The sequence below is a fragment of the Mauremys reevesii genome, linkage group 3 (genome assembly GCF_016161935.1).
Source record: "Mauremys reevesii isolate NIE-2019 linkage group 3, ASM1616193v1, whole genome shotgun sequence".
Lineage (NCBI taxonomy): Eukaryota > Metazoa > Chordata > Testudines > Geoemydidae > Mauremys > Mauremys reevesii.
In genome coordinates this window covers 160317364-160342331 of record NC_052625.1, presented here as the reverse complement: position 1 = coordinate 160342331, position 24968 = coordinate 160317364, and the positions used below count along the sequence as shown (strand labels likewise).

Sequence of the window (24968 nt, the reverse complement as noted above, 5' to 3'; positions counted from 1 at the left end):
TAATCCTACTCCATCCAAAAGAAATGCGCCACTAAGATCCCAGGTGTATGAAGGTCCGTGGATGGCTTTGCAGATTGACTTTGTAGGTCCTTTGCCAAGGACCCAAAGAGGTAACCAATATTTGTTGGTGATTATCGATCCTTTCTCAAAGTGGATAGAGGCATTTCCTCTTAAAGCCAATACTGCAAAAGCCACTGCCAAGGTTTTGGTAGAACAAGTCTTCTCTCGCTGGGGGATCCCTGCGAAGGTAGAATCAGACCAGGGATCACATTTTACAGGACAGTTCTTTAGGGATTGTCTTAAATTGATGGGAGTCCCGCAGAGACTACACATCCCATACAGACCACAGTCATCTGGGATGGTGGAACGAACCAATCGGACTATAAAAGTGATGTTGAGGAAACTGGTTGATGCCAATGGACGTAACTGGGACACCCTCATGCCTTTAATTTTAATGGCATTGAGGGCGACACCGGCTGCATCTACTGATAAAACACCTTTTGAAGTGATGACAGGCCGAACAATGAGATTACCAGAACATTTAATTTGGCAAGCTAGTGGCACTCAATTAGAGGGAATAAAAATGGATACCTACCTGCAAAATCTGCAAAAACATTTAAATCACATTCACTTGCAGGTAGCTGCTAAATTGGGAAAATCCAGACGTAAGGCAAAGGCTTACTTTGACAAAAACCAGAGAGAGAATACTTGGGAGGTAGGAGATCAAGTAATGTTATTGTCATATAAGTCACCAGAACATGGGTTGTGTAATCGATGGATTGGACCTTTCCAAATCATTGATAAACTCAGTTCAGCAGTATATAAGATCAGAGTAACAGGAGGAAAGCATAATAGAGACAAGATTTATCATGCTAACCAGTTAAAGCTGTATCGATCGTCCAGGTCGCAGGAGCAACTTCTTCCTCAGGACTTAAGTGATCAGACGAAATCGCAACAATTGGAGCCCAGCAGTTTGCAACCATGAAATTGACATTGACATTTTTGACTTATTACACCCTTATTGTTGCTCTAAGGGTAGGACTATGCCAAAATCTTAAGTCTGAAACTGAACTATTGCAACCCCAGGAAACCAGACGACCGGATCACACTCAGTTGTCTGAGCCCAAGCAACAGAACATACCAACAAAGAAGGAACGGACTATTATACTTAATCCAGAACTGGTCAACAACCCGATTCAACAGGTTAAGGGAATTCGGGAGGATGTTATTTTGAATATCAATTAGTAGAAGTAACTACCCTCTAGTGGTTGGAAAAAGATGTGTTAATCGCTTTTAAAGTTAATTGCTTTAAACAATGATCAGAAAAGAGATCAGCATTTGGGGAAAGAAATTATATGTTCTGCATATGGGGAATATGTTGTAAGCACAATTACTGATGCATTACGATCCTTAAAATTAGGAGAAGTCCCTGACTTAATTAAGGAAGAACAACTAATGAGTTGGTATTGTCCTAAATGTTTTCAAAAGCTGGAAAAGGAAAGATCCACTTGTTTGGATGCATGCCAGCATTTGTCAGTGGGTGCTATGAGAGAGATAGAATCTGTGACACCTCACCCCAACCGAGACAGTTGTTCTCTTACAAAAGATTGTATGATGGCACGGTCTTTGTATGTCTCATTCACGGTCTCGTTACCAGTGTTTGACCCAGACAGAGATGTGTACAGGCAATTGGCTGCTATCCATTCTATAGGTCACCTCGAAGATGACATCTACAGGGAACGCGTTAATGCACCTCCCCTGGTAGTCTATCACACTCCAACTCAGACTTGGAAGGTACCACAGATGGCCTGTTGTTCTGAAAAGGGACCCCAGTATATCTGTAGGTGTAATGTGTTTGAAACAGACACTGTTTTGTGTGGACTACAGGAGAGAAAGCACAGAATTCATCATCGTCATGCCTGGTGAGGCTGACCACATGGAAGACTCCGATGGAGAGGGTGACCTATGCTGGAAGGAACCAATTTTGCGTGGTTACCAATCAAAAGAGGTACCAGTATGGTCCCTTGGAGTGTCCTGTCACAGAGCCAAATTTCTGTTTTACCCCAAAGCAACCCACGGTAATAGGAAATCAAGTTATTTCCCCTATTCCTATTTTTGAGAACATTACCATTATTCAGTCTAACCCTGATTACCAGAATTTAACTATTCAAAGTATACCTACTTTTCTGGCTTATATTCCACCATTAGGGTTGCAACTGAAATCCTTAATGACTCGTAAAGAGACTCACCTCATTCAAATTACTAACAATATGAATGAAGCCCAACAAGTTATTACCCAATTAATGAATGAAGGGAATGAGTCTGTAACAACTTCCAGAGAAAATTTCGGATTAGAAGTATGGATAATTATCCAAGGAATTGGGATTGTGATTAATTTCCTTATGTTAGGTTATATGCTGTATAAACGCAACAAACCCAAGCCAAAAACTAGGCAGAGACCTGGACAGACACCCAGACAATCCCCTAAACAAATGCATAGACGAGCACCATCTGGGGATAAAGATGAATATATATACATGGTGCCCATTCCTGATACATACCAAAATTTGCCCAGGTATGAAACTAAAAAGGGCCCCACAGATATTAAGTCCTAGGTGACGGGGTTTCTTTATGTAAACCACCCCGTCAATTACAGACCGGTAAGTCTAATGTCGGTACCGGGCAAATTAGTCGAAACAATAGTTAAGAATAAAACTGTCAGACATATAGAAAAACAAACTGTTGAGCAATAGTCAACATGGTTTCTGTAAAGGGAAATCGTGTCTTACTAATCTATTAGAGTTCTTTGAAGGGGTCAACAAACATGTGGACAAGGGGGATCCAGTGGACATAGTATACTTAGATTTCCAGAAAGCCTTTGACAAGGTCCCTCACCAAAGGCTGTTATGTAAATTAAGCTGTCATGAGATAAAAGGGAAGGTCCTTTCATGGATTGAGAACTGGTTAAAAGACAGGGAACAAAGGGTAGGTATTAATGGTAAATTCTCAGAATGGAGAGGGGTAACTAGTGGTGTTCCCCAAGGGTCAGTCCTCGGACCAATCCTATTCAATTTATTCATAAATGATCTGGAGAAAGGGGTAAACGGTGGACTCTTCAGCTTGGAAAAGAGGAGATTAAGGCGGGATATGATAGAGGTATATAAAATCATGAGTGATGTGGAGAAAGTGGATAAGGAAAAGTTATTTACTTATTCCCATAATAAAAGAACTAGGGGTCATCAAATGAAATTAATAGGCAGCAGGTTTAAAACAAATAAAAGGAAGTTCTTCTTCATGCAGCGCACAGTCAGCTTGTGGAACTCCTTACCTGAGGAGGTTGTGAAGGCTAGGACTATAACAGCGTTTAAAAGGGAACTGGATAAATTCATGGTGGTTAAGTCCATAAATGGCTATTAGCCCGGATGGGTAAGGAATGGTGCCCCTAGCCTCTGTTTGTCATAGGATGGAGATGGATGGCAGGAGAGTGATCACTTGATCATTGCCTGTTAGGTTCACTCCTCTGGGGCACCTGGCATTGGCCACTGTTGGTAGACAGATACTGGACTAGATGGACCTTTGGTCTGACCCGTTACAGCTATTCTTATGTTCTTATTGGGCAATATAAGAGATAAGAGTGCCACCACCCAATTTAGCATAGAACCTGAGCTGATGGCCCTGCCCCACAGGTAAGATAAATTGAGGATCCCACCAGGATTTAGATGTGTGCTAGTATCCTGGGCATCAAAACATACATGGCAGTGCACATGGCCCCCCAGCAGAAGGGTAGTGCGAGGGACTTTACCAGTGGGAATTTAGGCTCCTACAGGGTTAGTGTAGCCCTGAGGATTAATCTGTTGGTCTGTATAAAATGTCTTTTTGATAAAAGTGTGTAGGCTGCATAGATTAATAGAATTTGCAATAGCTTTAATGCAAGATACCTAGAAACTTCTAGACCAGACATTCTGGCCTATTTACTCAGAAAAGTGATACTAGGAAACAAACCTAATTGTCTAGGGACTTTCTGAATATAAATATAACAAGTCTACCACAAAATAAGGTCAGCCTATGAAAACAGGTACCCTCACCTTTTCATGGGGAAAGACAAATTTGGGCATAAAGGGAAGGATTTTTACCTATAAAAGGTGTGATAATCCACCACTTCTCTGTTTATTAATTCTTTGTGAGTATGAAATAATTCTTAATTTCTACTTCACCTCTAAGCATCTATGCTAAGAAGGGTTTAATTTACAACCAGTTTCTTTATAACTATACTTCCTCTAGCAGAGGTGTGAAATTCACTTTAGTACTCTTTGCTGCAGAGTGCATTTAGGACTGTATAATATCATATTATATCTCTTAAAGAATTGTGATACTTTGTAATCTCATACTGCTTTTAACATTTTACATTTACTTCTTGTTTCATTGATTTTAAATAAAAGGTCTTGTTTGACTAAACTTTGTCTCAGTGTAATTCCTGTTATACCCCAATCTCCTTGGTATTAAATTCTGTGAAGCCTGATTCAAGACGAACTTTTATCTTCTGACTTATTAATATCTATTAATTATTACTAACATTCTTAATTAATTAGAAAATTAATTAATAAATAAAACTAAATTAAGTGGATAAATTCCACTGTCCCTACTAACCCTCCCCAAATCAGGCAACATTAGGCAGCAGCTGAGTGGGGGTTTTGAGGATATAAATTTTGGATTTTGTTACCTAAAGTTGCAATTAGGCTCCTAAATCCCTTTGTGGATCTAGCCCTTTGTATATTTCTGTTGCTAGTGAGGGGTTTTGAGCATTACTTTGTTGACATGAGTATACAAGGGCTGCCATAGAGGTACCTGCTACATGTAGTAGGACTTTGATTTTACAGTTGCAGCCATGATCCTGCAACAGGATCCTCATGGGCAGACCCTTATACCTGACTGGCAGCAATGCAAACCTTGCAGCACTGGAAGGAAGTCTAATTAAGATGCTATTTTATACCACTGTCCATAGGGAAAGATCTAAATACTTTTTTAAAATGTTTATTATTTCTCTGTCTTCAAATCTGATTTTTATTAGTGACACACTGTGAGCCTTTGAAAATCTATTCATATGCTGTTGGGACTTTTTTTTATTTCTTTTGCCTTGTGATACATACAATTGCATAAGAAAAAGACTATGCATTGATTTCTGTTTATAAGAAATCAACATACTGCTCTATTATTTTCTTTGGCCATTCTATACGAAGTTTTTGTAATTGTTATTTTTGATCAAATTGAAGAAAAAAAAACATTTTTAACATTGAGAGTTAGATCAAGGGTAAAATACTGAAAAGATGCCTAAGTCCCATTGACTTTTAATGAGACTTAGACTTCTAAGGGCCAGATGTTCAAAGGTATTTAGGCACCTAAATAGGCAGATAGGGGCCTAGTGGGATTTGCAAACTGCCTGTGCAGGATAGCTGCCTAATTCCATTGGCTGACTGCAAAGTGCCTGCTTAGGAGCTTTTGAAAATCTCACTAGGCACTTATCTGAATCTTTAGGCACTGTCCCTGTGCGTCAGTGGGTCACAGCTAAGGATGCCAAATTCAGGACAGACCACTAAGAAACAAGACAGGCTCACCCCAAACTGGTGGTTTTCTATCATAGATTATACCAAGTCAGTAACAAAAGTGAACTTCTGTATGACCACACTGGTTACGAGAAGTCAAAAATGCAGGCTCCTTAGGCATTCCAGCCCTTGGCTCACTGCCCAGACACTAGACTTTATGATGAGTGGTTACTGAAAACCAATTTCATCAGGTATAGGGGCCTTCCAATCCCAAGGGATCAGCCACCTAGCCAGGCCAATATATAACTCAGATCTTATCCAATAATGACACTGATGCCAGTCCTTTAGTAAAACTAAAAACTAAAGGGTTAATAATAAAAGTAGAGAAAAAGAGAGTTAAAATGGTTAACAGATCATATACCTACAAGTGATTGCAAAGCCCTCATATCAGGTTCGCAGCAGTGATGGAATAAACTGCTAGCTTGCAAAAGTCTCTCTGGAATCACCCAAATGAACTGTGGGTCATCAGTCCTTGTTTAGAACTTCCTTCTTAGAAATCCAGTCCAGAGAAATGAAGCAGGAAATGAAGATGGCGATGCATCCAGTGCTTTTTAAATCCTCTGCCATGTGCATGGAATTTTACTGTCTCAAACAAAGCCCACAGTCCAGGTGCATGGAAAATTACTGGCCCAAGATGGAGTTCAGTGTCACATGAGCATATCACATGCCTTTATATGCTTTGATGACTCACAGGAGCAGCCATTGCCCATATTCTTTCTCAGGCATCCACAGGAAAAGCTTACCAGGCTGAATGAATTTCTTCAGTGGCCCATTGTGAGCTGGGTGTTCTTAATGGGCCATCAGCACATAGATGTGTAAAATGCAGGTACATAGCCAAAATCATAATTTCACATTAAAATATTATACATGGATTTAACCAGGATAGTCATGCTTAGCAAATCATTACTTTTCCATTGACACCTTACATGACGTACAAGATTTGTTGCGATTATATAACAGTGGTAATATCAATGGTATAAACGATCATATTCAATCATACAGCATCACAAGCATTTAAATACCTTAGAAAATGTGGCCCTCAGTGCCTAAGTCACTTTTGAAAATGGGATCTAGGCTCCAAAGTTACTTAGGCACTTTTGAAAATTTTATCCTGAGCCTTAAGTCTCTCCCCAAGTACACAGCTGCACTGTCCCCAGAGGAGCCCTGTTCACCCACAGCTCTTGTGGGGGTGTAATTTCCGGCACCCCTCTTTAGGGTACAGCTTACTTTCCCAAAATTGTGTTGGCTCATCTCTCTTGGCTTATTAGTTATGAGGAACAAAGCCAATGCTCCTCCTGCTCTCCATCCCACTACATCCTTTCTCTTGGAGTGGAGGATAAGTAACAGTCATACAGTCCCTGCTCTCCCTTCCACACATGATGCAGGGAGTGCTAATGCAGCCACATATGGTCCTTGGGAGCTCCTACTCCCCAGTATTGGCCTTCCATGGACTGGGCCACCATCTGGCCCTTAGAAATGGAAAGAGAGAATTGCATAAGCACAGTTAGTGTCATATGCACACATTTTATGAATAACAGAGGCATGGGACCAGCACTGAGAGAGAATGTTCTAGGAAAAATGAATCACACATTATATTTTCCTGGTAGAAGTGGAGTAGGCAGAACAAAAATGCATATTGATGAACACAGCAATTAAGGAAAAGAAAGCAGCTTATTGGAAATGTGAAACACCGTATTAAAAGAGGAGGATAATGAAAAATAAACAGAAATGAAAAGACTACGTTGATCAGCAAGTCTAGGACTGTAAAAAAAATCAAAGACAACAAAGGAACCAGGAAGACATATTTTAAATATATAGGAAGCAAATCATCTGGCAAGTCTGGTGCTTCAAGCAATTAGGGGCACAAGAAGGAAGTTGGTGACAAGTGTTTATATAAATATTACTAAGTGCTCAATGAAATCTTTGCTTTCATTTTAAAAAGAGAAGCTGATTATCACTGCTTGAAGGCTAGAATGAAGAGCTATTGTAATATGAAATAATACAAAACCAAGGTCCCAAACTCTGATCTTATTTACACCAGTTTTACATGGGTGTAATCTTATTGACTTCCATGGAGTTAATTCAGATTTACACTAGCATCAGATCTAAACCAGAATCAATGGGTATGTATATGGTGCAGCTGCATAGAAACATGTTAGCTCTGCTCAAGCTAAAAGTAATAGTGTAAGGGGTTGCTTGTGCTAGCCACCCGAGTACATACAAAGGGGTGGTCTGCATGGGTTTGTACTCTGGCAGCTAATCCAGCTGCAATGTAGACCTACCTTGTGTATGTAGTGATGGGAACTGGAAATTAGGGAGTCAGTAGTCCCAGGTTCTATTTCTGTCTCTGTTATTCAGTAAGGGCTAAACTGTCACCCGCCTTTTTGTGGGTTCACACAGAGGTGCACATGACCAACCACCACATGTTGTGCTGCCTCTGCAATGGCTGTCCCTCTGGGATAGACTATTCACGCCTTGTTTCCTTTGAAGAATAATCCTCTGGAGAAGGAGGAGAACTCATGTTCCCCCACCACTCTCTGCACTGCCCAGCATACTATTAGGCTCAGGGTACACCATCCTACTGGGGCTTATAATGGAAAGTGTTAGATAACCTTAAATATATGTGTCCAATACCAGTTTTTCAAAGGAGACTTTGAAAAAGAAAGGAGACTTTCTTTTTCCTGGGTTTTTTCATTGGAAGTGTTTTTTCGTGTTGGTTTCATTGCATATTATGCAAAATAATATGATAGAGCCAATTCAAAGTAAGCCATGAAAATGAGTACCCTACAGACCAGAGTTGGAAAATGCTCAGTACTCTCTACTGAGGCCAGATTCTCAAAAGATCTCAGCTGCCATTTAGGCATATAAATGAAGAAGCTGGGCTTTTAAAAGTGTTCTGCATCCTGCAGCTCCCTTTTGCCCTCAGTGGCAGCTGTTGGATGCTGTGCTCTTTTGACAATCCGAGCCTACAACTCCAATTTTCTGAAAGGGATCAAACATCCAAAAATGTTGGCAAAGAGGAGCTGGGGATCAGCAAGGAACAATGTATGGAACTCTCAGTGCCTCCAAGTTGCCAGTAGATGGAAAGGGGTTTGGAATATGTGTAAGACCTTTTGGGAAATCATTTACATGAGTTTCTCTGACCTCTCAAGTAGTTCCATAAAAAGGAAACAAGCAGCATAACTTAGCTTTCTCCAAATAGCTATAAAACAGTGTCAGACTGACTGCAATTTCCATGTTTCTATTGACAAAGAAACCTGACCTTTGGTATTCTCAGAATGCCACATCTGAAACTATCCATCAGAGATTACCAGAATGTCATCCATCACTTATCAGATTTCAACCTTTCAAGTGCCATAGATGGGATTTGCAAAACAAATAAATGCATTATATAGGTTGAGCCAGTTGCACTAGTGGCTGACCAAAATTTTCTACTCCCAGTGGCCTAAGCCCTCTTTCTCCTGGAATTTCTAAACAAGGCCTACTTGCTATGACTGGACCAGAATTCTTTCAACTTTCTCATTGGGGAGTTCTCCTTCTCCTTTTAGAACTTGTGTTCCTCACTTTGTGAAACCCAACTCCTCTTCATCATCTCAGAAATGAAAGGCGAAACATAAACTTGAAACCAAAACATACTGCAGACTAGATTTCTCCTCAGATAACAGAGCCAAACCTCAAAAAGAAATTGAGAAACCTACTTTTCCCTCTCTGAAAACTCTTACTTGGATGATTTAAGCTATCTTTTCCAATTCAAATACCTAGGCAATATAGTGGACCTGATTCACTGCGTATTAAACATGACAGAATTTTCACAACGTCCTTCTCAGATGGATGCTTTCAAAAGGAAAAGGAATGAGGAGAAGGCAGAGTTTCCCATTCCAGACTGTAGACTTGGAGTGGCTAAAGTAGAGGAGAGATACATCAAGAGAAGCTCTTTATAATTAAACCCAGTCCAACCAGTGCTTGAACTGGCCCAGCCTGCAGTGGCATGGCAAGCTGGTGCTTCTTTGAAGGCTGACGTGTGCTCTGGAATCTGTTTTCATTTAAAAAAATAGTAAGTCTCCAGCAGATATGGTTGTGGAAAAAAATCTGAACCTTAACTGAGTGCAAATAATGCACCGTTGTTTGTCTGACTTTGCAGGAAGCCTAGAATAATAGCCGAGAGGTCTGAACTAGCTCATCCTACAATCCTTCCCCACATCTGTCCCATGAGCCAACAGGCCTGAGGGAAGGAGCAGAGCCCAAGGAAGTAACAGGCACCACTAAAGGAATACTAACTCTGCAGAGCCCAGTGGGGAGTCCATCCCCTACTGAGAAGGAGCCAAACCTAAATATCCATACTGCACCAAACAGGAACCAAACCCAAGGAACTCAGCAGAGCACATGTGTGTATCCAATCGATGCTGCTTAAAGGAGCCCATCAGAGCATCCCAATTTGACCCCTGAGTCTAATAGGCCAAAGTGCTATATTTTCACCTGGTCCTACTAACCAAATCAACTTTTCTTCACCTGATTCAGGGCCACTCATAATCCAAGAAGATTCTTATTCCATTTTTGTAGAGAAGACACTTAAGCATTTGGGGCCAGACTTACCAGTACACTCCAACTGCTTTATGCTGCTCCAGCTGAAAATGCAAAGCAGCTGAAAATCCAGCTCCTAGGTTCATTTTGAAAGAAAGTTCGTATCACTGTTCTTTAATATTATGTCTGAATCCTACAATGAGCACCAAGCAGACAGAACTCTGTGCCCACCGGAGTTCATTGCAGGATCAGGACCTTTGTGTTTCTCTTCTAAATCTCTTACCCCTAAGTAGTTGTTTATATTTTTAATATGTTTTCCTGCCCGGTGCTCCAAATGTTGGAGGATATTATTCGCTTCTGGCTACTTCCTAACTGTGCTAGACCAGATAAGTGGGTCCCAACTTATAAGAGATAAAATTACAGGTTAAAACAATAATTGTCTCTCTTACCTATTATTCTGTGGTGTGGAGATAGGAGGGCCAGATATTTGTTACATAGCTTTATGATTCTCAGTTTAATTGAAATTGTTATTTTCTTTTTTTAGTGCAGTCTGCTTTCAGTGGAGAAAAACACGACTGAGCACTACTTGTGCTGCAGAGTTGCTACAGCTGAACTCCTTCCAAAATTAGTTCAATTCTGAAGACTAGTTCTGCTTGATACTCCCAGAGAAATACCTACAAAAATAAACCTTGGCAAGGTTTTCTCTTAAATTGCTTTATTAAGAGACAAGTTTAGGGACATGAGTTCTGCAATTTCCAGACAATTACAATCCTGTGGTTTTTGTTATACTCCCTCTGAGGATTTTTTTTTAATGAAGACTGTTGTGAATTTAAAAAGTAGAGTTAATACAATCTGACAATTAGCGATCCTTTCAGCCTTGTAAAATTGATATTTTTTCCTTGCAGGTGTATCTTAAAGGAACTAAAAGTGACAATTTAAATTCCTTATGCCTAAAGCAACGTCTTTAAATTAAGGGTCTCATTTAAGTAAAAGTAAAACTATTTTAAAATAGCATCAACTGTTGCATATGACGTTTATTGGGGAATCTGCCGAATTTTACAATAGAATCTAAATGTAAAATAAAATTTTAAAAAGCCAAAGTGTTTTAGAAAAAAAAAGGCAGTAGAAAGTATCAGTGGTAAATGTTTTCTTTATTAAAGATATTTTGTGGGATACCAAAAGGCCTGCTGTGAATGGGATGCCCTATAAAGGGCCGGATTTTGCCATTGATTTCAATAAGGCTCCTTGCAGAGTAAGGTATTACTCAATCTGAGTAAGAGTGGAACAATCTTGGCCCCAAAACATTACCAGGTAAATTGAACCTTTAGGGTCAGCCCTGTTAAGGGCTTGTCTACACTTACAGTGCTGCAGCAGCGCAGTTGCACCAGTGCATCTGTGCCACTGTAGTGCTTAATGAAGACTCTGCCTATGCCAATGGGAGAGCTTCTCCCATTGGCGTAGGTACTCCACCTCCCTGAGAGACAGTAGCTATATTGATGGGTGAAGCCCTCCCATCGACATAGCGCTGTCTACACCGGGGTTAGGTCATTATAGCTGTGGTGCTCAGGGGTGTGGATTTTCAACACTCCCAAGGGACATAGTTATACTGACATACGTTTATAGTGTAAACCAAGGCTTTGATTCAGTCTAGCCCAGGGATCGGCAACCTTTGCCACACAGCTCCCAAGGATAAGCACCCTGGCAGGCTGGGCCAGTTTGTTTACCTGCCTCATCCACAGGTTCGACTGATCGTGGCTCCCACTGGCTGTGGTTCGCCGCTCCATGCCAATGGGGGCTGCGGGAAGTAGCGTGGGCTGAGGGATGTGCTGGCTGCCACTTTCCTACGGCCCCCATTTGCCTGGAGTGGCAAACTGCGGCCAGTGGGAGCCGCAATTGGCCAAACCTGCAGACGCGGCAGGTAAACAAACCTGCCTGGCCTGCAAGGGTGCTTACCCTGGCGAGCCGCATGCCAAAGGTTGCCAATCCCTGATCTAGCCCATAATGTTTTGGGGCCCAAGGATAATCCCAGGGAAGGAATTCTCATCCATAGACAACAGGAGCAGGACAGAGCAATCCTTTGTGCTTAAAGTTTTATTCTTTACACCTACATACCTGAACAAGACAAATGCATAAACAGACATAAACTAAGGTGCCGGCATTCATATTGTAGAGACAGAAGATAGTTCATGAAACATAACAGGAAAGCAAGTTAAATATAAGTCAGTTTTCCATAAGTATATAAATGTTACATAGCCTAAGGATGCATTACTTATTGCACCCTACTCCTTTATGGCACATATCCGTCTTTTAAGAAGGATCTTTGGGCTGATGCTGGCCAGGGAAATCCTGATAGCTTGACTCCAATGAAGCCATTCAGACCAAGCGCTCTGGGCCAAATTCTGTCCTCTTCTATACTGGTGTAAATCTTATAAACATCTTTATGGAAATGTTGTTGGCTACATTCTGATAAATAGAAGTGGTGACCTCAGATGACTGTCTCATCTCCAACCTTGGGGCCTCTCATACCCAACCGGACAAGTAGACAGACACCATTCCCCATGTAAAGTTCAAGAGGAACATGGAAATTAATTGTTAAAAGTGAAAATACATAAATACCCACATAAATATTTGGATTCTGTTATAAAGATAACTCTTTAAACTGATCAGCAAGATAAGTTGGTCACTGACCCTATGGCAAAGGCAAATCAATTCCTTATTTAAGACAAAAAAAGTTCCATTTGTTTTTAGAGATTGTATTTTCACCTATGTTAGATTAAAAGTGAAATGTTTATATTTTTCATTTAATATTTTCCACATCTTTGTATACCATTTATTCAGGTGGAATGTAATTAAACTGAACACTTGACTTGGGTGTCATGAAATACAGTACCATGAACACAGAGCAGTAAAGAACATACCAATATAGTTTCGTGGGGTACAACTAATCTCCATAATTCAGATTTTCAGTTAATGATTTTTTGAATTTCAAATTGCATCAGACCTGCACATTGTAAAAACTGACAGCTGGCTTACCAGCATTTATATGTGCAGGATGCTGCCTTCAAAGAGATGAGTATGCCAGGAGACTGGTAATCTGTGCTTCAGCTCTGAAGAATAGCATAAATCATGCAAGAGATTGAGAATGTACAATAAAATATTCCTTGCTACAAATTCAAGAATACGTGTGGGTCCATCTTTAGAGCTGTGCAGGGGATTTACACACGTGATTCACAAATGTATTCCTTACAATAAAATTCAGCAATTTTGTTTTTTGTGGTAACATAGCCATGTAGTAGCAGCTAGGGGCAAGTACATATTTACTCTACTATGGCATTTAAATTTCTGGATAAAAAAAAAGTGACTGCTACAGTGTTCTGACTAATTTTTTTTAGAAAGTTCCATTTGTTTTAACTGAAGAATCCATTGCTCCTGTGGATTTTGTGGAATCATAGACTCAGCCATATGTGGGGTTACTGTGCCAAGAAACTGAGAGACACAGCATCAGCTCAGAGGAAAAATTATCCAGGAGACTGGCAGTTCCTTTCTTTGATGATGCCAAAGATTCATGGGATATGTAGATTGTACTCTCTGCTCCTTAGTTTCTGGAGAGGGAGATTGGACAGAAACTCTCTGAGCTGGTCCTTGTGGAATTTCCTGGGCCTCTTGTATATAAATAACTAATTTAATAAAATTGCCACTCTGCTGGGGCTCCCTACCACTCCCCCGCCTTTTGACCCTGGTTCTTTTTCAACAGTTTGTTAGGAGGTAAATAATGACCTGAGTAAATATGATTAAAATTACAATAAGTAATTCTGTACCAGACATAAGTCAGACTCCAGACACTGTATTTTGTTAGGGGGCAGGAGAGTGAAGGAACCTGGGTATCTGCAGTTTCTAATCTTCTTTTAAACATTCCAGATGGCGTGAGTGAAATCTTTTAATCCCCCAGTGAAATGGTTTATTTACATCAGAGCTCCGCATAACAGACACAGAAATGCTGAATTGAGGGAGAGGCTCATTATGACAGAGTGAGAGACCCTAAGGCTGACTCACCACTCAGTGCACTGTGGAAGTGTCCCCACATGGGGCAAAATGATGAGGTAATAGTTTAAGTACTCATTGATTAATTAGCTGGGTAATTCATCTTGTCAGCTGGAAACAGTTAAAAGAGAGGCAGGAGGAGGTGAGGAGAGGGGGTGAAGAGAGGAGTTCAAGATTACAGAGTGCTGTGTGGCCTACCCCCTTCTGTCCCATGCCTTGGTAGTTGGCAAAGACTTGGGGAAAAGCCTTATGCTGTGTGGAACATTTATAAATCATGCTGTAAATAAAGTTGTGATGCTAGAAAGGGTTAAACAACTTGCAGGCTGAATGACCTAAAGCCCACCTTTAAAGTCATGTTAGAAAGGTATGCAAATGATAATTAGGGCCATTCATGCTAAGTAGGCTAGAACTTTGAAATGCAAACCCATGTTGTTAGAAGTAATACTAATTTTGTGTATCTTAGATGCTACCCATAAAGGGACAGTTCCGAACTGTCACTGTAACTATTGATTCAGAGATCAAAAGGGAATATTAACATTTCGATAAATCTTGGGTAAAATAATGTCATTGTCTATATGTCTCTTTGAAGTTTGTAATAGACTGCCTAATGCTCTATGTTAATTTATGTAACTAATTACTGGTGGTGTTTAGAAAGCAAAAGGTTACATCAAAAGCCTATTGTTTAACCAGGACTGTATGGTCAAGATGATGCTAGAACACTATGTAAAAAACCCCTTGGATCCTGATTCTGTTATCTCAGATATGCTTAGGCTTCATCGGGGGAAGTTTGAGTCACAAGACCAGTTATGCTGGTGCACCCTGAATATGATATTTGGAGATTGGACTATAACCTATGAACTATTTCTGAAAGAACACTTTGCAACTACAAAGCTCCCCATCTCTGCTATGAATCTGCACCTCAGTGAATTAAACTCATGCTTGTATGTATATTGATCTTTTAACCATAGTCTTTCTCTTTTGTGTTTTAATACATTTTAGTTTAATTAATAAGAGTTGGCTGTAGTGTGTATTTGGATAAGATCTGAAATATTCAATAACCTGGGAGGTCATGTGTCCGATCCTTTGGGATTGGTAGAACCTTTTCTTTTATATGATGAAATATGATTTACAGAAATGTTCATCATATTTGAGGTGAGTAACTGGATGAAGGCCTGAGGCTGGATCACTTTAAGGAAACTGTGTTTTTTGGACTTCTGAGTAACCAGTGAGGTTTTATGCTGGCTTGGTAAATCTAAGTATTGGAGTATCCACCAGCTTTATGAGGATTGTCTGCCCCATTCTTTGCAGTTCACCCTAACTGAGTGACCACAGCTGGCTCCCTACTAGGACCCCAGTCACAAAAGTACTTGGTGTTGAACGTGCCAGTGGTGCACATGAAGGCTGTTTGCAATAAGAAACCAGGGTGAGGGAATCCCTGTCCTTTGGCAGTCATTAAGAGATAAGCCTCAAATGAACATTATGAGAGATGCCTCTGTGAATATCTTCAGCATGGTTGGGTAGGAGTGGGAGTTGTGGGAATTATTCTCTTACCACTGACATACTGTAATGCAAGTTGAACAGGGTTTTTTTTAAAAAAAAGACCCTAAGACAGATCTGAATTGTATAAAGCAGATGGATGCTATAGTAAGGGAACAAAAATAAATGTCTAAAAGCACTGATTCCCCTCTTCAGTTGCATCATTCAATGTTTCAGCTTTGCAACTGGTAAGAAACACATACTTTCCTAGATACATTTCTCCTATCAGCTGTGAAGACTCCAATACCCAACCCCATTAAGTCCTCCATGGTATCTCTTCCTTTTCAAGTCTTCTAGGGAAGAGTATGCTACACAGTATATTAAATATCCCCAAACTCCTTCTCAGCTGTGCAGTATTTGGACTGGCTAGTTCTCTAATATCCGTATCTCTCAGGATCAGAAGTCCCAATGTTCGCTCACCCCATCTTGAATCTTTGAGTGGGCTGCATGGTAAGGTCACTACCTCCAAGTCCTCAACATGTCTCTTCTGGATGGTGGGAGGTGGTTGTCCATCCAGAGAACATTATTGTTATGCTGCTGCTGAAAATCCAAGTGCTCTGAAATCTTCCTCACCTTTTCTTAGCTTGGAGCTAAAATCTTCCTAGCAGCTTTGCAAGTCATTCTGGTTGTCTAAATAAAGGATGTGCAGCCTCCTGCTTCCCAGAAGAGATCTTTGATACATTGAGGTTAAAGTAGTAGCTTTACCATTGACATCCCTCCCAAAATTTCAGCAGGCAAAGTTCCAAGGAAACGGCGTGGGATAGCATCTGACTCCAAATGATAGCGGGGCATTGCAATCTAGTAAGCACTTCCTATCCCCTTCCAGAAAATCTGCTCAGATAAGGATCCGGGGCCTGTTAGGGAGAAGTACTTGATAGGCTCAGGGATTCCAGTATTGATGGCAGGATTCAGAGCCAAATATGTTTGGACAGCAATTAGAAGAATTTTCACTCCTCAAATGAAGCTGATATTTGGCCTGTTTGGGATATTTTATGCAGTTCACATCTCCTTGATTTATCCTAGACACTGTTTGCTACCTCTAAGCTGTACTATGAATATGTGTGTGATGAGAAGGGCCTGTTCCTAACAATTTTTCCCCTTGTTTCAATAAAACAGAAGGAGAGTTGAGGCTTTCTGAAGAGTTTGTACTTTTCTGAGAGGCTTAACATTGATCAAAAGCAAGGGAAGTGAGACAAAATTGGGCGCCCACTAAAATTCCCCATGCTTTGTATATGATGGTGCTGTAGATTTCCCCTGACACTGCCTAATTATGTTACACACCAATAATTCAATTGCCAATTATTATGTTTGCAGTACTAGCTACAACATACAACATGCTGGGCCCTTTCCAAGCTTAGATAAAAGACCATCCTTGCCCCAAATAATGTACAATTTGAGCATGCATTCACTCACGCATTGACTGAGTTCTCACTGAGTTCAGTGGGAGTGTGAAACAATTCCAGAATGGGGGTCCCAGACCATGGGTTGGAAAGGAAAAACAAACTGGAAATAAAGTGGAGGTTTGAGCAAAATACTTTTTCTACATCATATTTCATGTACATAAGATGAACTTTGGAGAAATCTGATTGATAAGCATTTTACCCTTCTGAGGTGTTGCAGACCAATTGAAAAATGAACACCATCAAAATCCATTTCTAGCAAATTGATTAAATTATTCTTTTTTGTGCACTGTATTTTCATGCAGCTTATTCAATCAGTAGGTAAAAACTTCAATCTCCCTGGTCACTCAATAACAGACCTAAAAGTGGCAATTCTTCAACAAAAAAACTTCAAAAACAGACTCCAACGTGAAACTGCAGAACTGGAATTAATTTGCAAACTGGATACCATCATATTAGGCCCGAATAAAGACTGGGAGTGGTTGGGTCATTACAAAACCTAAACCTCATTGAAATTTCCCCAATACTAATTTCCCTCTACTGTTACTCACACCTTCTCGTCAACTGTCTGAAATGGGCCACTCTCTTACCACTTCAAAAGTTATTTTTCCTCCCTTGGTATCCTGCTGTTAATTGAGTTGTCTCGTTAGACTGACCTTACACTTGGTAAGGCAACTCCCATCCTTTCATGTATTTATACCTGCTCCTGTATTTTCCACTCCATAGATCTGATGAAGTAGGTTCTAGTCCATGAAAGCTTATGCCCAAATAAATTTGTTAGTCTCTAAGGTGCCACAAGGACTCCTCGTTGTTTTTGCTGATACAGACTAACACGGATACCACTCTGAAACTTTTCAGTGTGTTACTTTTATTCCTGAAGGTAAAAGGAAAGCCAATAAATAATGTCAAAGTTTAAAGTATACTACTAATGGTCTTTATATTTTTGTACTGTGTGTATAAATAGCTAATCAGATGTGCTCCTGACACTAGGTAAAACTCCAGAGGAAGCTGCAGATTCTGCTCTTCACTATATGGAGAAGAGAGTCCATGGACGGGGAGGAGTTATAGTTGTCAGCAAAACTGGAGAATGGACAGCACGATTCACCACCAAGCGGATGGCATGGGCAGGCATAAAGGAAGGCGTGTTAATGTATGGCCTAAATCCAGGAGAAACAATTCAAGAAATAATTAAACCCTCCAAATAAACTTTTTGGGGGAGGGGATTTTTACAATTGATGTTATTAGTTGGTGCTACGTGATTCTTAATGAAGGGTGTATGTATCTGGCATCTTTGGACTAACTTACTTCATATTCAAGAAGATTCATAAAACATGACTTTATTACCTTTAATAAAGATAGTTTTCCAAAGGCATTGTATTTGGTTATTTCAGAACTTTGAGAATATGCTAAATGCTACATGAAGTCAGTGTTCCAGAGGAGTGGTGTTTCATGCAAAATTCAATATCTCAACTGTAGTGAACAAACAAACAAAATGTGTATGGTATTGTATGTTTCAGCTGCAACATCCACATCCAACTTGGGTTATTTCAGTAATGTGTGTGATTTTTTTCCTTTTGCTCTCTAAATGTATCATGTATTGATTGATGTGCATTTTTAGAAAATTGTAATGACATGGAAAAGTTAAGCTTTCAATCAAGTTTATCCAACTAAGTCTTAATAGCAGTCCCACAAGCATATTTTAATGTATTGTTCTAAATACTTACCCCAAGAATACAGAAAGCAGTGGAACTACTTTTATGCCTTCCAAAATAAGCTATAGACTTTATTTTCATCTACATTTGAAAGTTTGAAATACCCTATTTGTTAAAGCACTTCTATGGTCCTTTCATTAATTCCTCCCAAACCCAGTGAAACACGTACTTTCAAGTAAACTGTCCCAAATAAACCACTTTCTGTTAAAAACAGCATTGCTCTCTTCAAGCAATCAAAACAAGGTGGGATTAAAATCTGTTCCACATAATGTACAAAATTCAGCATGTAAAAACCAGCTTCACACATATAATTGCATCAATACCTCCTTATAACAGAAAATTGTTCATCTCACAAAATTTCCTTTTGGTCTGTGCAATCTATATATCTTCACAGCCTGCACTGCAGTGTGTTTTTTTTTACACTGAAGAATTATCTGTCTTACCCAGTAATGAGGTGCACTTTCACAAGTATATTGTATAGATTTTTGTAACAGCACTTCATTGGTTTTGTAATCTTTTTTTCCTAAGAGCAGTCACCCTTTTACAGAAATGTCCAATACTTTGGACTACAGAAATGTTATGAGGCATTCAAGTTTCTTCTATGATCCTCCATACTGTAGCGTTTGAAATGTTGCCATATCTTACTGGTTATGTCTTGCCTTCCCACGGATGTTTTCCATAAACACTGACAGATATGATAAAAAAGAAACATTTTGCTGCAAGTCTTGGATCACCTAAAAATAAATTAGCAATCAGATGCTGTCATTTGTACTTCAGTTTTTTTCCTAAATTGAATAGCTTTGATGTCAGCCACAGCAATATAGAGGTGACTTAGTCAAATAATCTTGGACAGCAGCAAACACAAATTTAGCGTGTGATGTTTTATTTTTGCCACACCAACTTCAAAGGTAGAGAGGAGATAAACAGTTGTGAGGTGGGCACACTGGCTGTACACAACAAAGACACATAACTTCATTTTGTGTTCACTTTCATACAAACTCTTTCCTAAAACATTTTTCAGAATTAAACATGTAATACAATTTAAAAAAATAAGTAACAGCAGAGTGAAATAAATTAAGAGGCATAGGTAATGGAGAAAGAGATGTTTTCAGTCAAGAAGTGAAAAAAGACAGTCAGTGAACTAGAGAGATTGTGAACACTGCACCAAAAAGAAAGAGCTGCAGAGAGTTTTTCCACTAAGAATATCAAGATTGGATGGGAGAACAAAGAGAAGGCCAATACTCAGCAAGCTGGGAGAGGAACAGAAAAAGACAAAGGTTTTGAGGTATCTTCAGGACTGTGTGAATTGCTTGAAATGAACCACCAAGTTTCTCAGAATTAGAACTGGGTTGTGTTTGACTGTCAGTGGTTTGCTCAAATTTTGTTTGCATCTACAAAGTGTCTGTAGAAGCTTTTTGCTAATATTTCATATCTGTTAAGGCTGAAGATCCATATTATTTGTACTCCTACTTCAAATAGTACCCCCAGCTCTCACCACAGTATTGGTTGCTTATCTATAGTAAGACACACACTAAAGGAGTTATTTAAAATATAGCTAATTTAACTAGACATTTGGGTGCGTTTAGTGAAAATATCCTGTCAGGAGCTCACTGCTAGTCTAACAGTTTCCTATCAGGAACACCAGTATCCACTATAAGGTGTATAGCAAAGAGTCCAGACATCAGTGGCTACAGGTGGGATGGGGGAGACAGGAAATGTTCTGAAAAAAGCCAGGTTAACTACATTAATGTTACGTGCTCCCCCAGGCTGGAGGAGGTGCCTTGTGTATTTCAGGAGAAATTCTCTCTCTGCAGAGAAGCTGTTTCAGGCACATTATTGGGGCCCCCCAAGAGCTGGGATCATAAAGTCCTGCTTCAAGCCCAGCTCTGCAGTTGCTGCCGGCCATGTCCCCTCTTTCCCCCACTGCTCCTCTCCTTGTAAGACTCCCTGCTGCTGCACACAGGAAATGTGAGGTGCTGTACGCTTAGCCAGGCCATTAGTCCAATTTTAAACTTGACAGTCTTGTAGTTTTTTTAAGTTTTGTCTCCTATCCAGTACTGGTATAAAACCAGATGTGTTTTTGTCTGGTGTTAGGCACAGAGAATGCCATTTTGAAGAACAAGGAGTATTGGTGGCACCTTAGACACTAACAAATTTATTTGAGCATAATCTTTCATGGGCTAAAGCCTACTTCATCGGATGCATGCAGTAGAAAATACAGTAGGAAGATATATATACACAGAGACCATGAAAAAATGGGTGTTGCCATACCAACTATAACAAGAGTAATCAATTAAGGTGGGCTATTATCAGCAGGAGAAAAAAAACTTTTGTAGTGATAATCAGGATGGCCCATTTCTCTGTGTATATATATCTTCCTACTGTATTTTCAACTGCATGCATCCGATGAAGTGGGGTTTAGCCCACGAAAGCTTATGCTCAAATAAATGTGTTAGTCTCTAAGGTGCCACAAGTTCTCCTGTTCTTTTTGCTGATATAGACTAACACGGCTGCTGCTCTGAAACCTGTCACCATTTTGAAGAGTTCACCATTCCACCCCCATTGGTGTGATGTCACACACCATGAATGCGAGGTCATACCAGAAGGGGGACGCAGATTGGGGTGGGCCAGTGCCATTCCTGGAAGTACCTGGAGGCTGGTATTTTAAAGATGTGTGAGTGGCCACCTCGTGTACACTTTACACACCCTTCTAAAGGTCATCAAACCAGAAATGGTGTGAGACCCTCTACCCACATACTCATCCTTCTCTCTCTGGTCTCCAGCCATGAACTGGAACATCCCAGCAGAGACCAGGAGTGTGTAACGATAGAGCACCTCACTCTTATTTTTGTTAAGTCTCTCTATTTACCAAGGAGACTCAGAACCTGCTTGAGAGCCAATGAGAAGACAGTGGAAATCAAGCAACTTCTGGGGAAAACAGAGCTATAGCAGGGCTGATTTTCCTCTTATATCTTTATATCTATGAAATGCAATGATATAATTAGAGTATATTTCATGATCAAACCTGGCTCACTGAGTAATAGAGGATTAGTCCCCTGGCAAAAATCCTACGGTATCTTCTTAAAGTTGTTTGGAAAACCTTGTCATGCAAGAAGGGAGCTGTTGTATTGATTTAGATGGAATAAATGTGCCAAGCATGTTACTATAACCCAGTCACTGTCCAACACTGAACAGTGTTAAACAAGCTTCGTGGTTTGGTACCAGGAGACTTCAATCTGCTTAGTACCATGGCAACCACACCATTAACAATTCTTTTAACCTTTAATTAAAGATAAATAAAAGAAGGAAAACCAGCTAAAATATTTGAAATGTAAAGTATTAAATAAGGTTTTTATTTTCATATTGTTTGTTCCCTTTCCCCTTAGCAGAAGAGAACTTTTACAAGGAAATCTCCCCTTGTTTGACCATCTTTTAGATGGTATTAAAGATACCTGAGAAACTATATGTACCACCCTGGGTACCCTGATAGGCAATATCACCGTTCTCAGGTATTGAGTCAAGGGGTTTAAATCAAAGAACTTTATTGGAGGTGTGAGGGTAAGAGAAGATATAAGGGGGACAACAGAATAAACTTGAGAAAGACAATTTATAAATTAACAATATTAGTAAGACTCTTCGCAGGATGTCTTAGCAACAGTCCCAACCTCAGACTGCCTCTGGTAGATGTGAGTAGCTTGATGTGTTGTAGCCAATTTTCTCCCCTCATCCACTACTTCTGTAGGCCACTGATACCTTCTCCAAAGATTCAGCACAAAGGCAGCTTCAAGCCAGCCGGGGGCTTTGAGGCAGTGGGTGGAGCTAGGTGGAAGACAACAGAGACAGCATGGCTTGGACAGTATACATTGTATATAGCTGCATTGTCTTATATTTATTATTTGTCAATTACTATAAACAGATGTAAAAATAAATAATTTTCTATATAAGTAAGGACTTATGTTGACTTTGCAACATTTTCTATCATCTTTAGTATTTTGAAGGTATACTACTTTGTATTTCATATTTGGGTATTTGGCTGTTTAGCTTTTGTATTTTTATTTTACTTCTTTTCTTCTATCACTATTTCAGTATAGTACAGTATCTATTTAAACAAATTAAAACCAAATTTATTTTTCCCAGAAATAAATGAAATCTGTCCCAACTAGAGTTGGGTAAGAATAAAAAATCTCATCTGAACTTCCACAACTTTCTGGAGTTTGAAGTGCAGATGCAAATTTTGCAGCTCAGGATTTGTAGTCCTTAAAGGAAAAAGAAACCTAATATATAGGTAAAACCCTGCTTTCTCTATTGTCATCTTTCTACTTATCTAAGGCTTCAGCCTAAGACGTGTTAGTTACATGCATCATTGTACATTCCCACTTATCTGTGAGAATTGTAAACTGCATCCAATCACACTTACTGGTTAGCCCTATAGAACCCATCCGGCTACTGAGAACAGAGATGGATTCCTCTGTGGTTCACGCATCACTAGGAGGATAAATGTTTAAGTTCCAATTACAGGATTGGTTTCTGTCTTCATTTTGTCTTGTGTTTTTTCATTAATGAAAAATCAGGAGCATAGGTGTAACTGAGAGCAGTTTTTGGCCTATAGAAACTTAATTATAGGAGATAACACAAGAGCCAGGAAGAACACACCTTCATTTGCAATTCCCAGTTGGAGTTTTAAAGGCTGGCCCTTACAACCATCCTTATATTTGTAAACTGAGTAAATTTGATCTAAAGTCTTTGAAAGACTACAAGCATGGAACCTCACTAATTCATATTTTTAAAATTACTTTTTAGGGTTTGATGTTGGCAGCGTTGCGAGTTGGAAAAGCGGTCAAAACTTTTCTTACTGAGATGATCTTTGCTTAGTCAACTATCTGTAATGTTAATATTGATGCACTGTGTTTGGTATTCGATAAGTGGCACTAAGAAAGATCAGCAAGTTATATGGTTTCTGTAATTTTGGGTGGCAGAATAACTGTTTCTCCTGGATAAACCCCTGCAGTAGATTCATGGACAGTAGGCTTTCTTTCCCGGAATCAACTTTTCAGAGCCTTGTGAATACAGAAGATCTCCCTTCTGAATCCTGTCACATTATCAAGAAAATGCAGTTCAGCCTGAAAACATGCAAACAAATAATTCTGAGGGAAAAATAATCCAAAATACAGATATCCAATGGGAAGTAAAAACCACTAATGATGCAAGACAGTTGGTCAATAGAGGACATTGAAATAGACATCAGGAGATTGTAATGCAACATGGCAATGTGATTCAAGAACCCCTTAATGACAGATGGCAGGGGGTTGCAGGAATGTTCTGTTTCTAGGCTATACATTCTGGTTCACCAAAGAATATAATTACTATTGTTGTGAAATGTATGTACAGATATTATGTAAGGAGTTAGGTATATATACTGAAAATCTGCTCTAAATTCTGTATCGAGGTAGAGTTGACAAACAGGTTTATTCACTGGCTTCTCTGTTGAAATGTAAATTAAGTATTGTTTCATTCATAATGGATCATCCATCTAAGATCAATGCAGATGATGGTTTGTAAGAACTTCAGAAAGGAACTAACAGGTATAGAAACACTGTGGTGGAAGAGAACCTTATCTGGAGATATACTTCAAAGGTTTCCTGGCCTATGTTTGGGTCACAAAGAAGACACCCTGCACCTAGAAACTAAACTGACAGTGCATTTACAGTCATGAAAACAAGATCATAACCACCCGTGGCTAGAAAAGAAGACTGGGTGAAATATGATTTCTTTAAGCAGGAGGTTAGCCTGTTGTCTCTATAAAGTGTGTTATGATTTTGTTTTATATGTAATCATTGGTCATATTATCATTACTCACCATCTCTTGAACCTTTGTTAATAAACTTATCCTTGTTTTCATGATAAATATATCTAAGTATTGTGATATTAAGCAAGGCGCTGGTTCTGGGTTGAATCATACAAGTTGGTATATACACTGTTCTGTGAGTGTTCAGCAGATAAGGGGCTGGAACACTTGAGGACTGGGGTGTGACCCTAATAGCATCTGAATGGAAGAGGGCAAGGGGCTCAGTGCTATTGGGTAGTGAGTTTCAGCTGGCATGACCAGATCAGTGTACCCCACTTCATTAATGTCATAAACTGTATCTGATATGTGTGAT

The 24968-nt window shown here is 39.6% G+C and overlaps 1 protein-coding gene across 3 annotated transcripts in view; it reads left to right on the top strand.

Moving 5' to 3' along the window:
* The window catches only part of LOC120401495 (isoaspartyl peptidase/L-asparaginase-like), a 227252-nt gene extending 208863 nt beyond the window's left edge, over positions 1–18389 (top strand). For 2 of the 3 annotated variants that reach the window (XM_039531576.1, XM_039531577.1), the window contains one exon: positions 18089–18389. In XM_039531576.1, the coding sequence (XP_039387510.1) occupies positions 18089–18303 (215 nt within the window). In that variant the 3' untranslated portion in view covers positions 18304–18389. The remainder of the gene's footprint in view (positions 1–18088) is intronic. The other variant, XM_039531575.1, reaches the window with a different exon arrangement.
* Positions 18390–24968: the final 6579 nt, after the last annotated feature.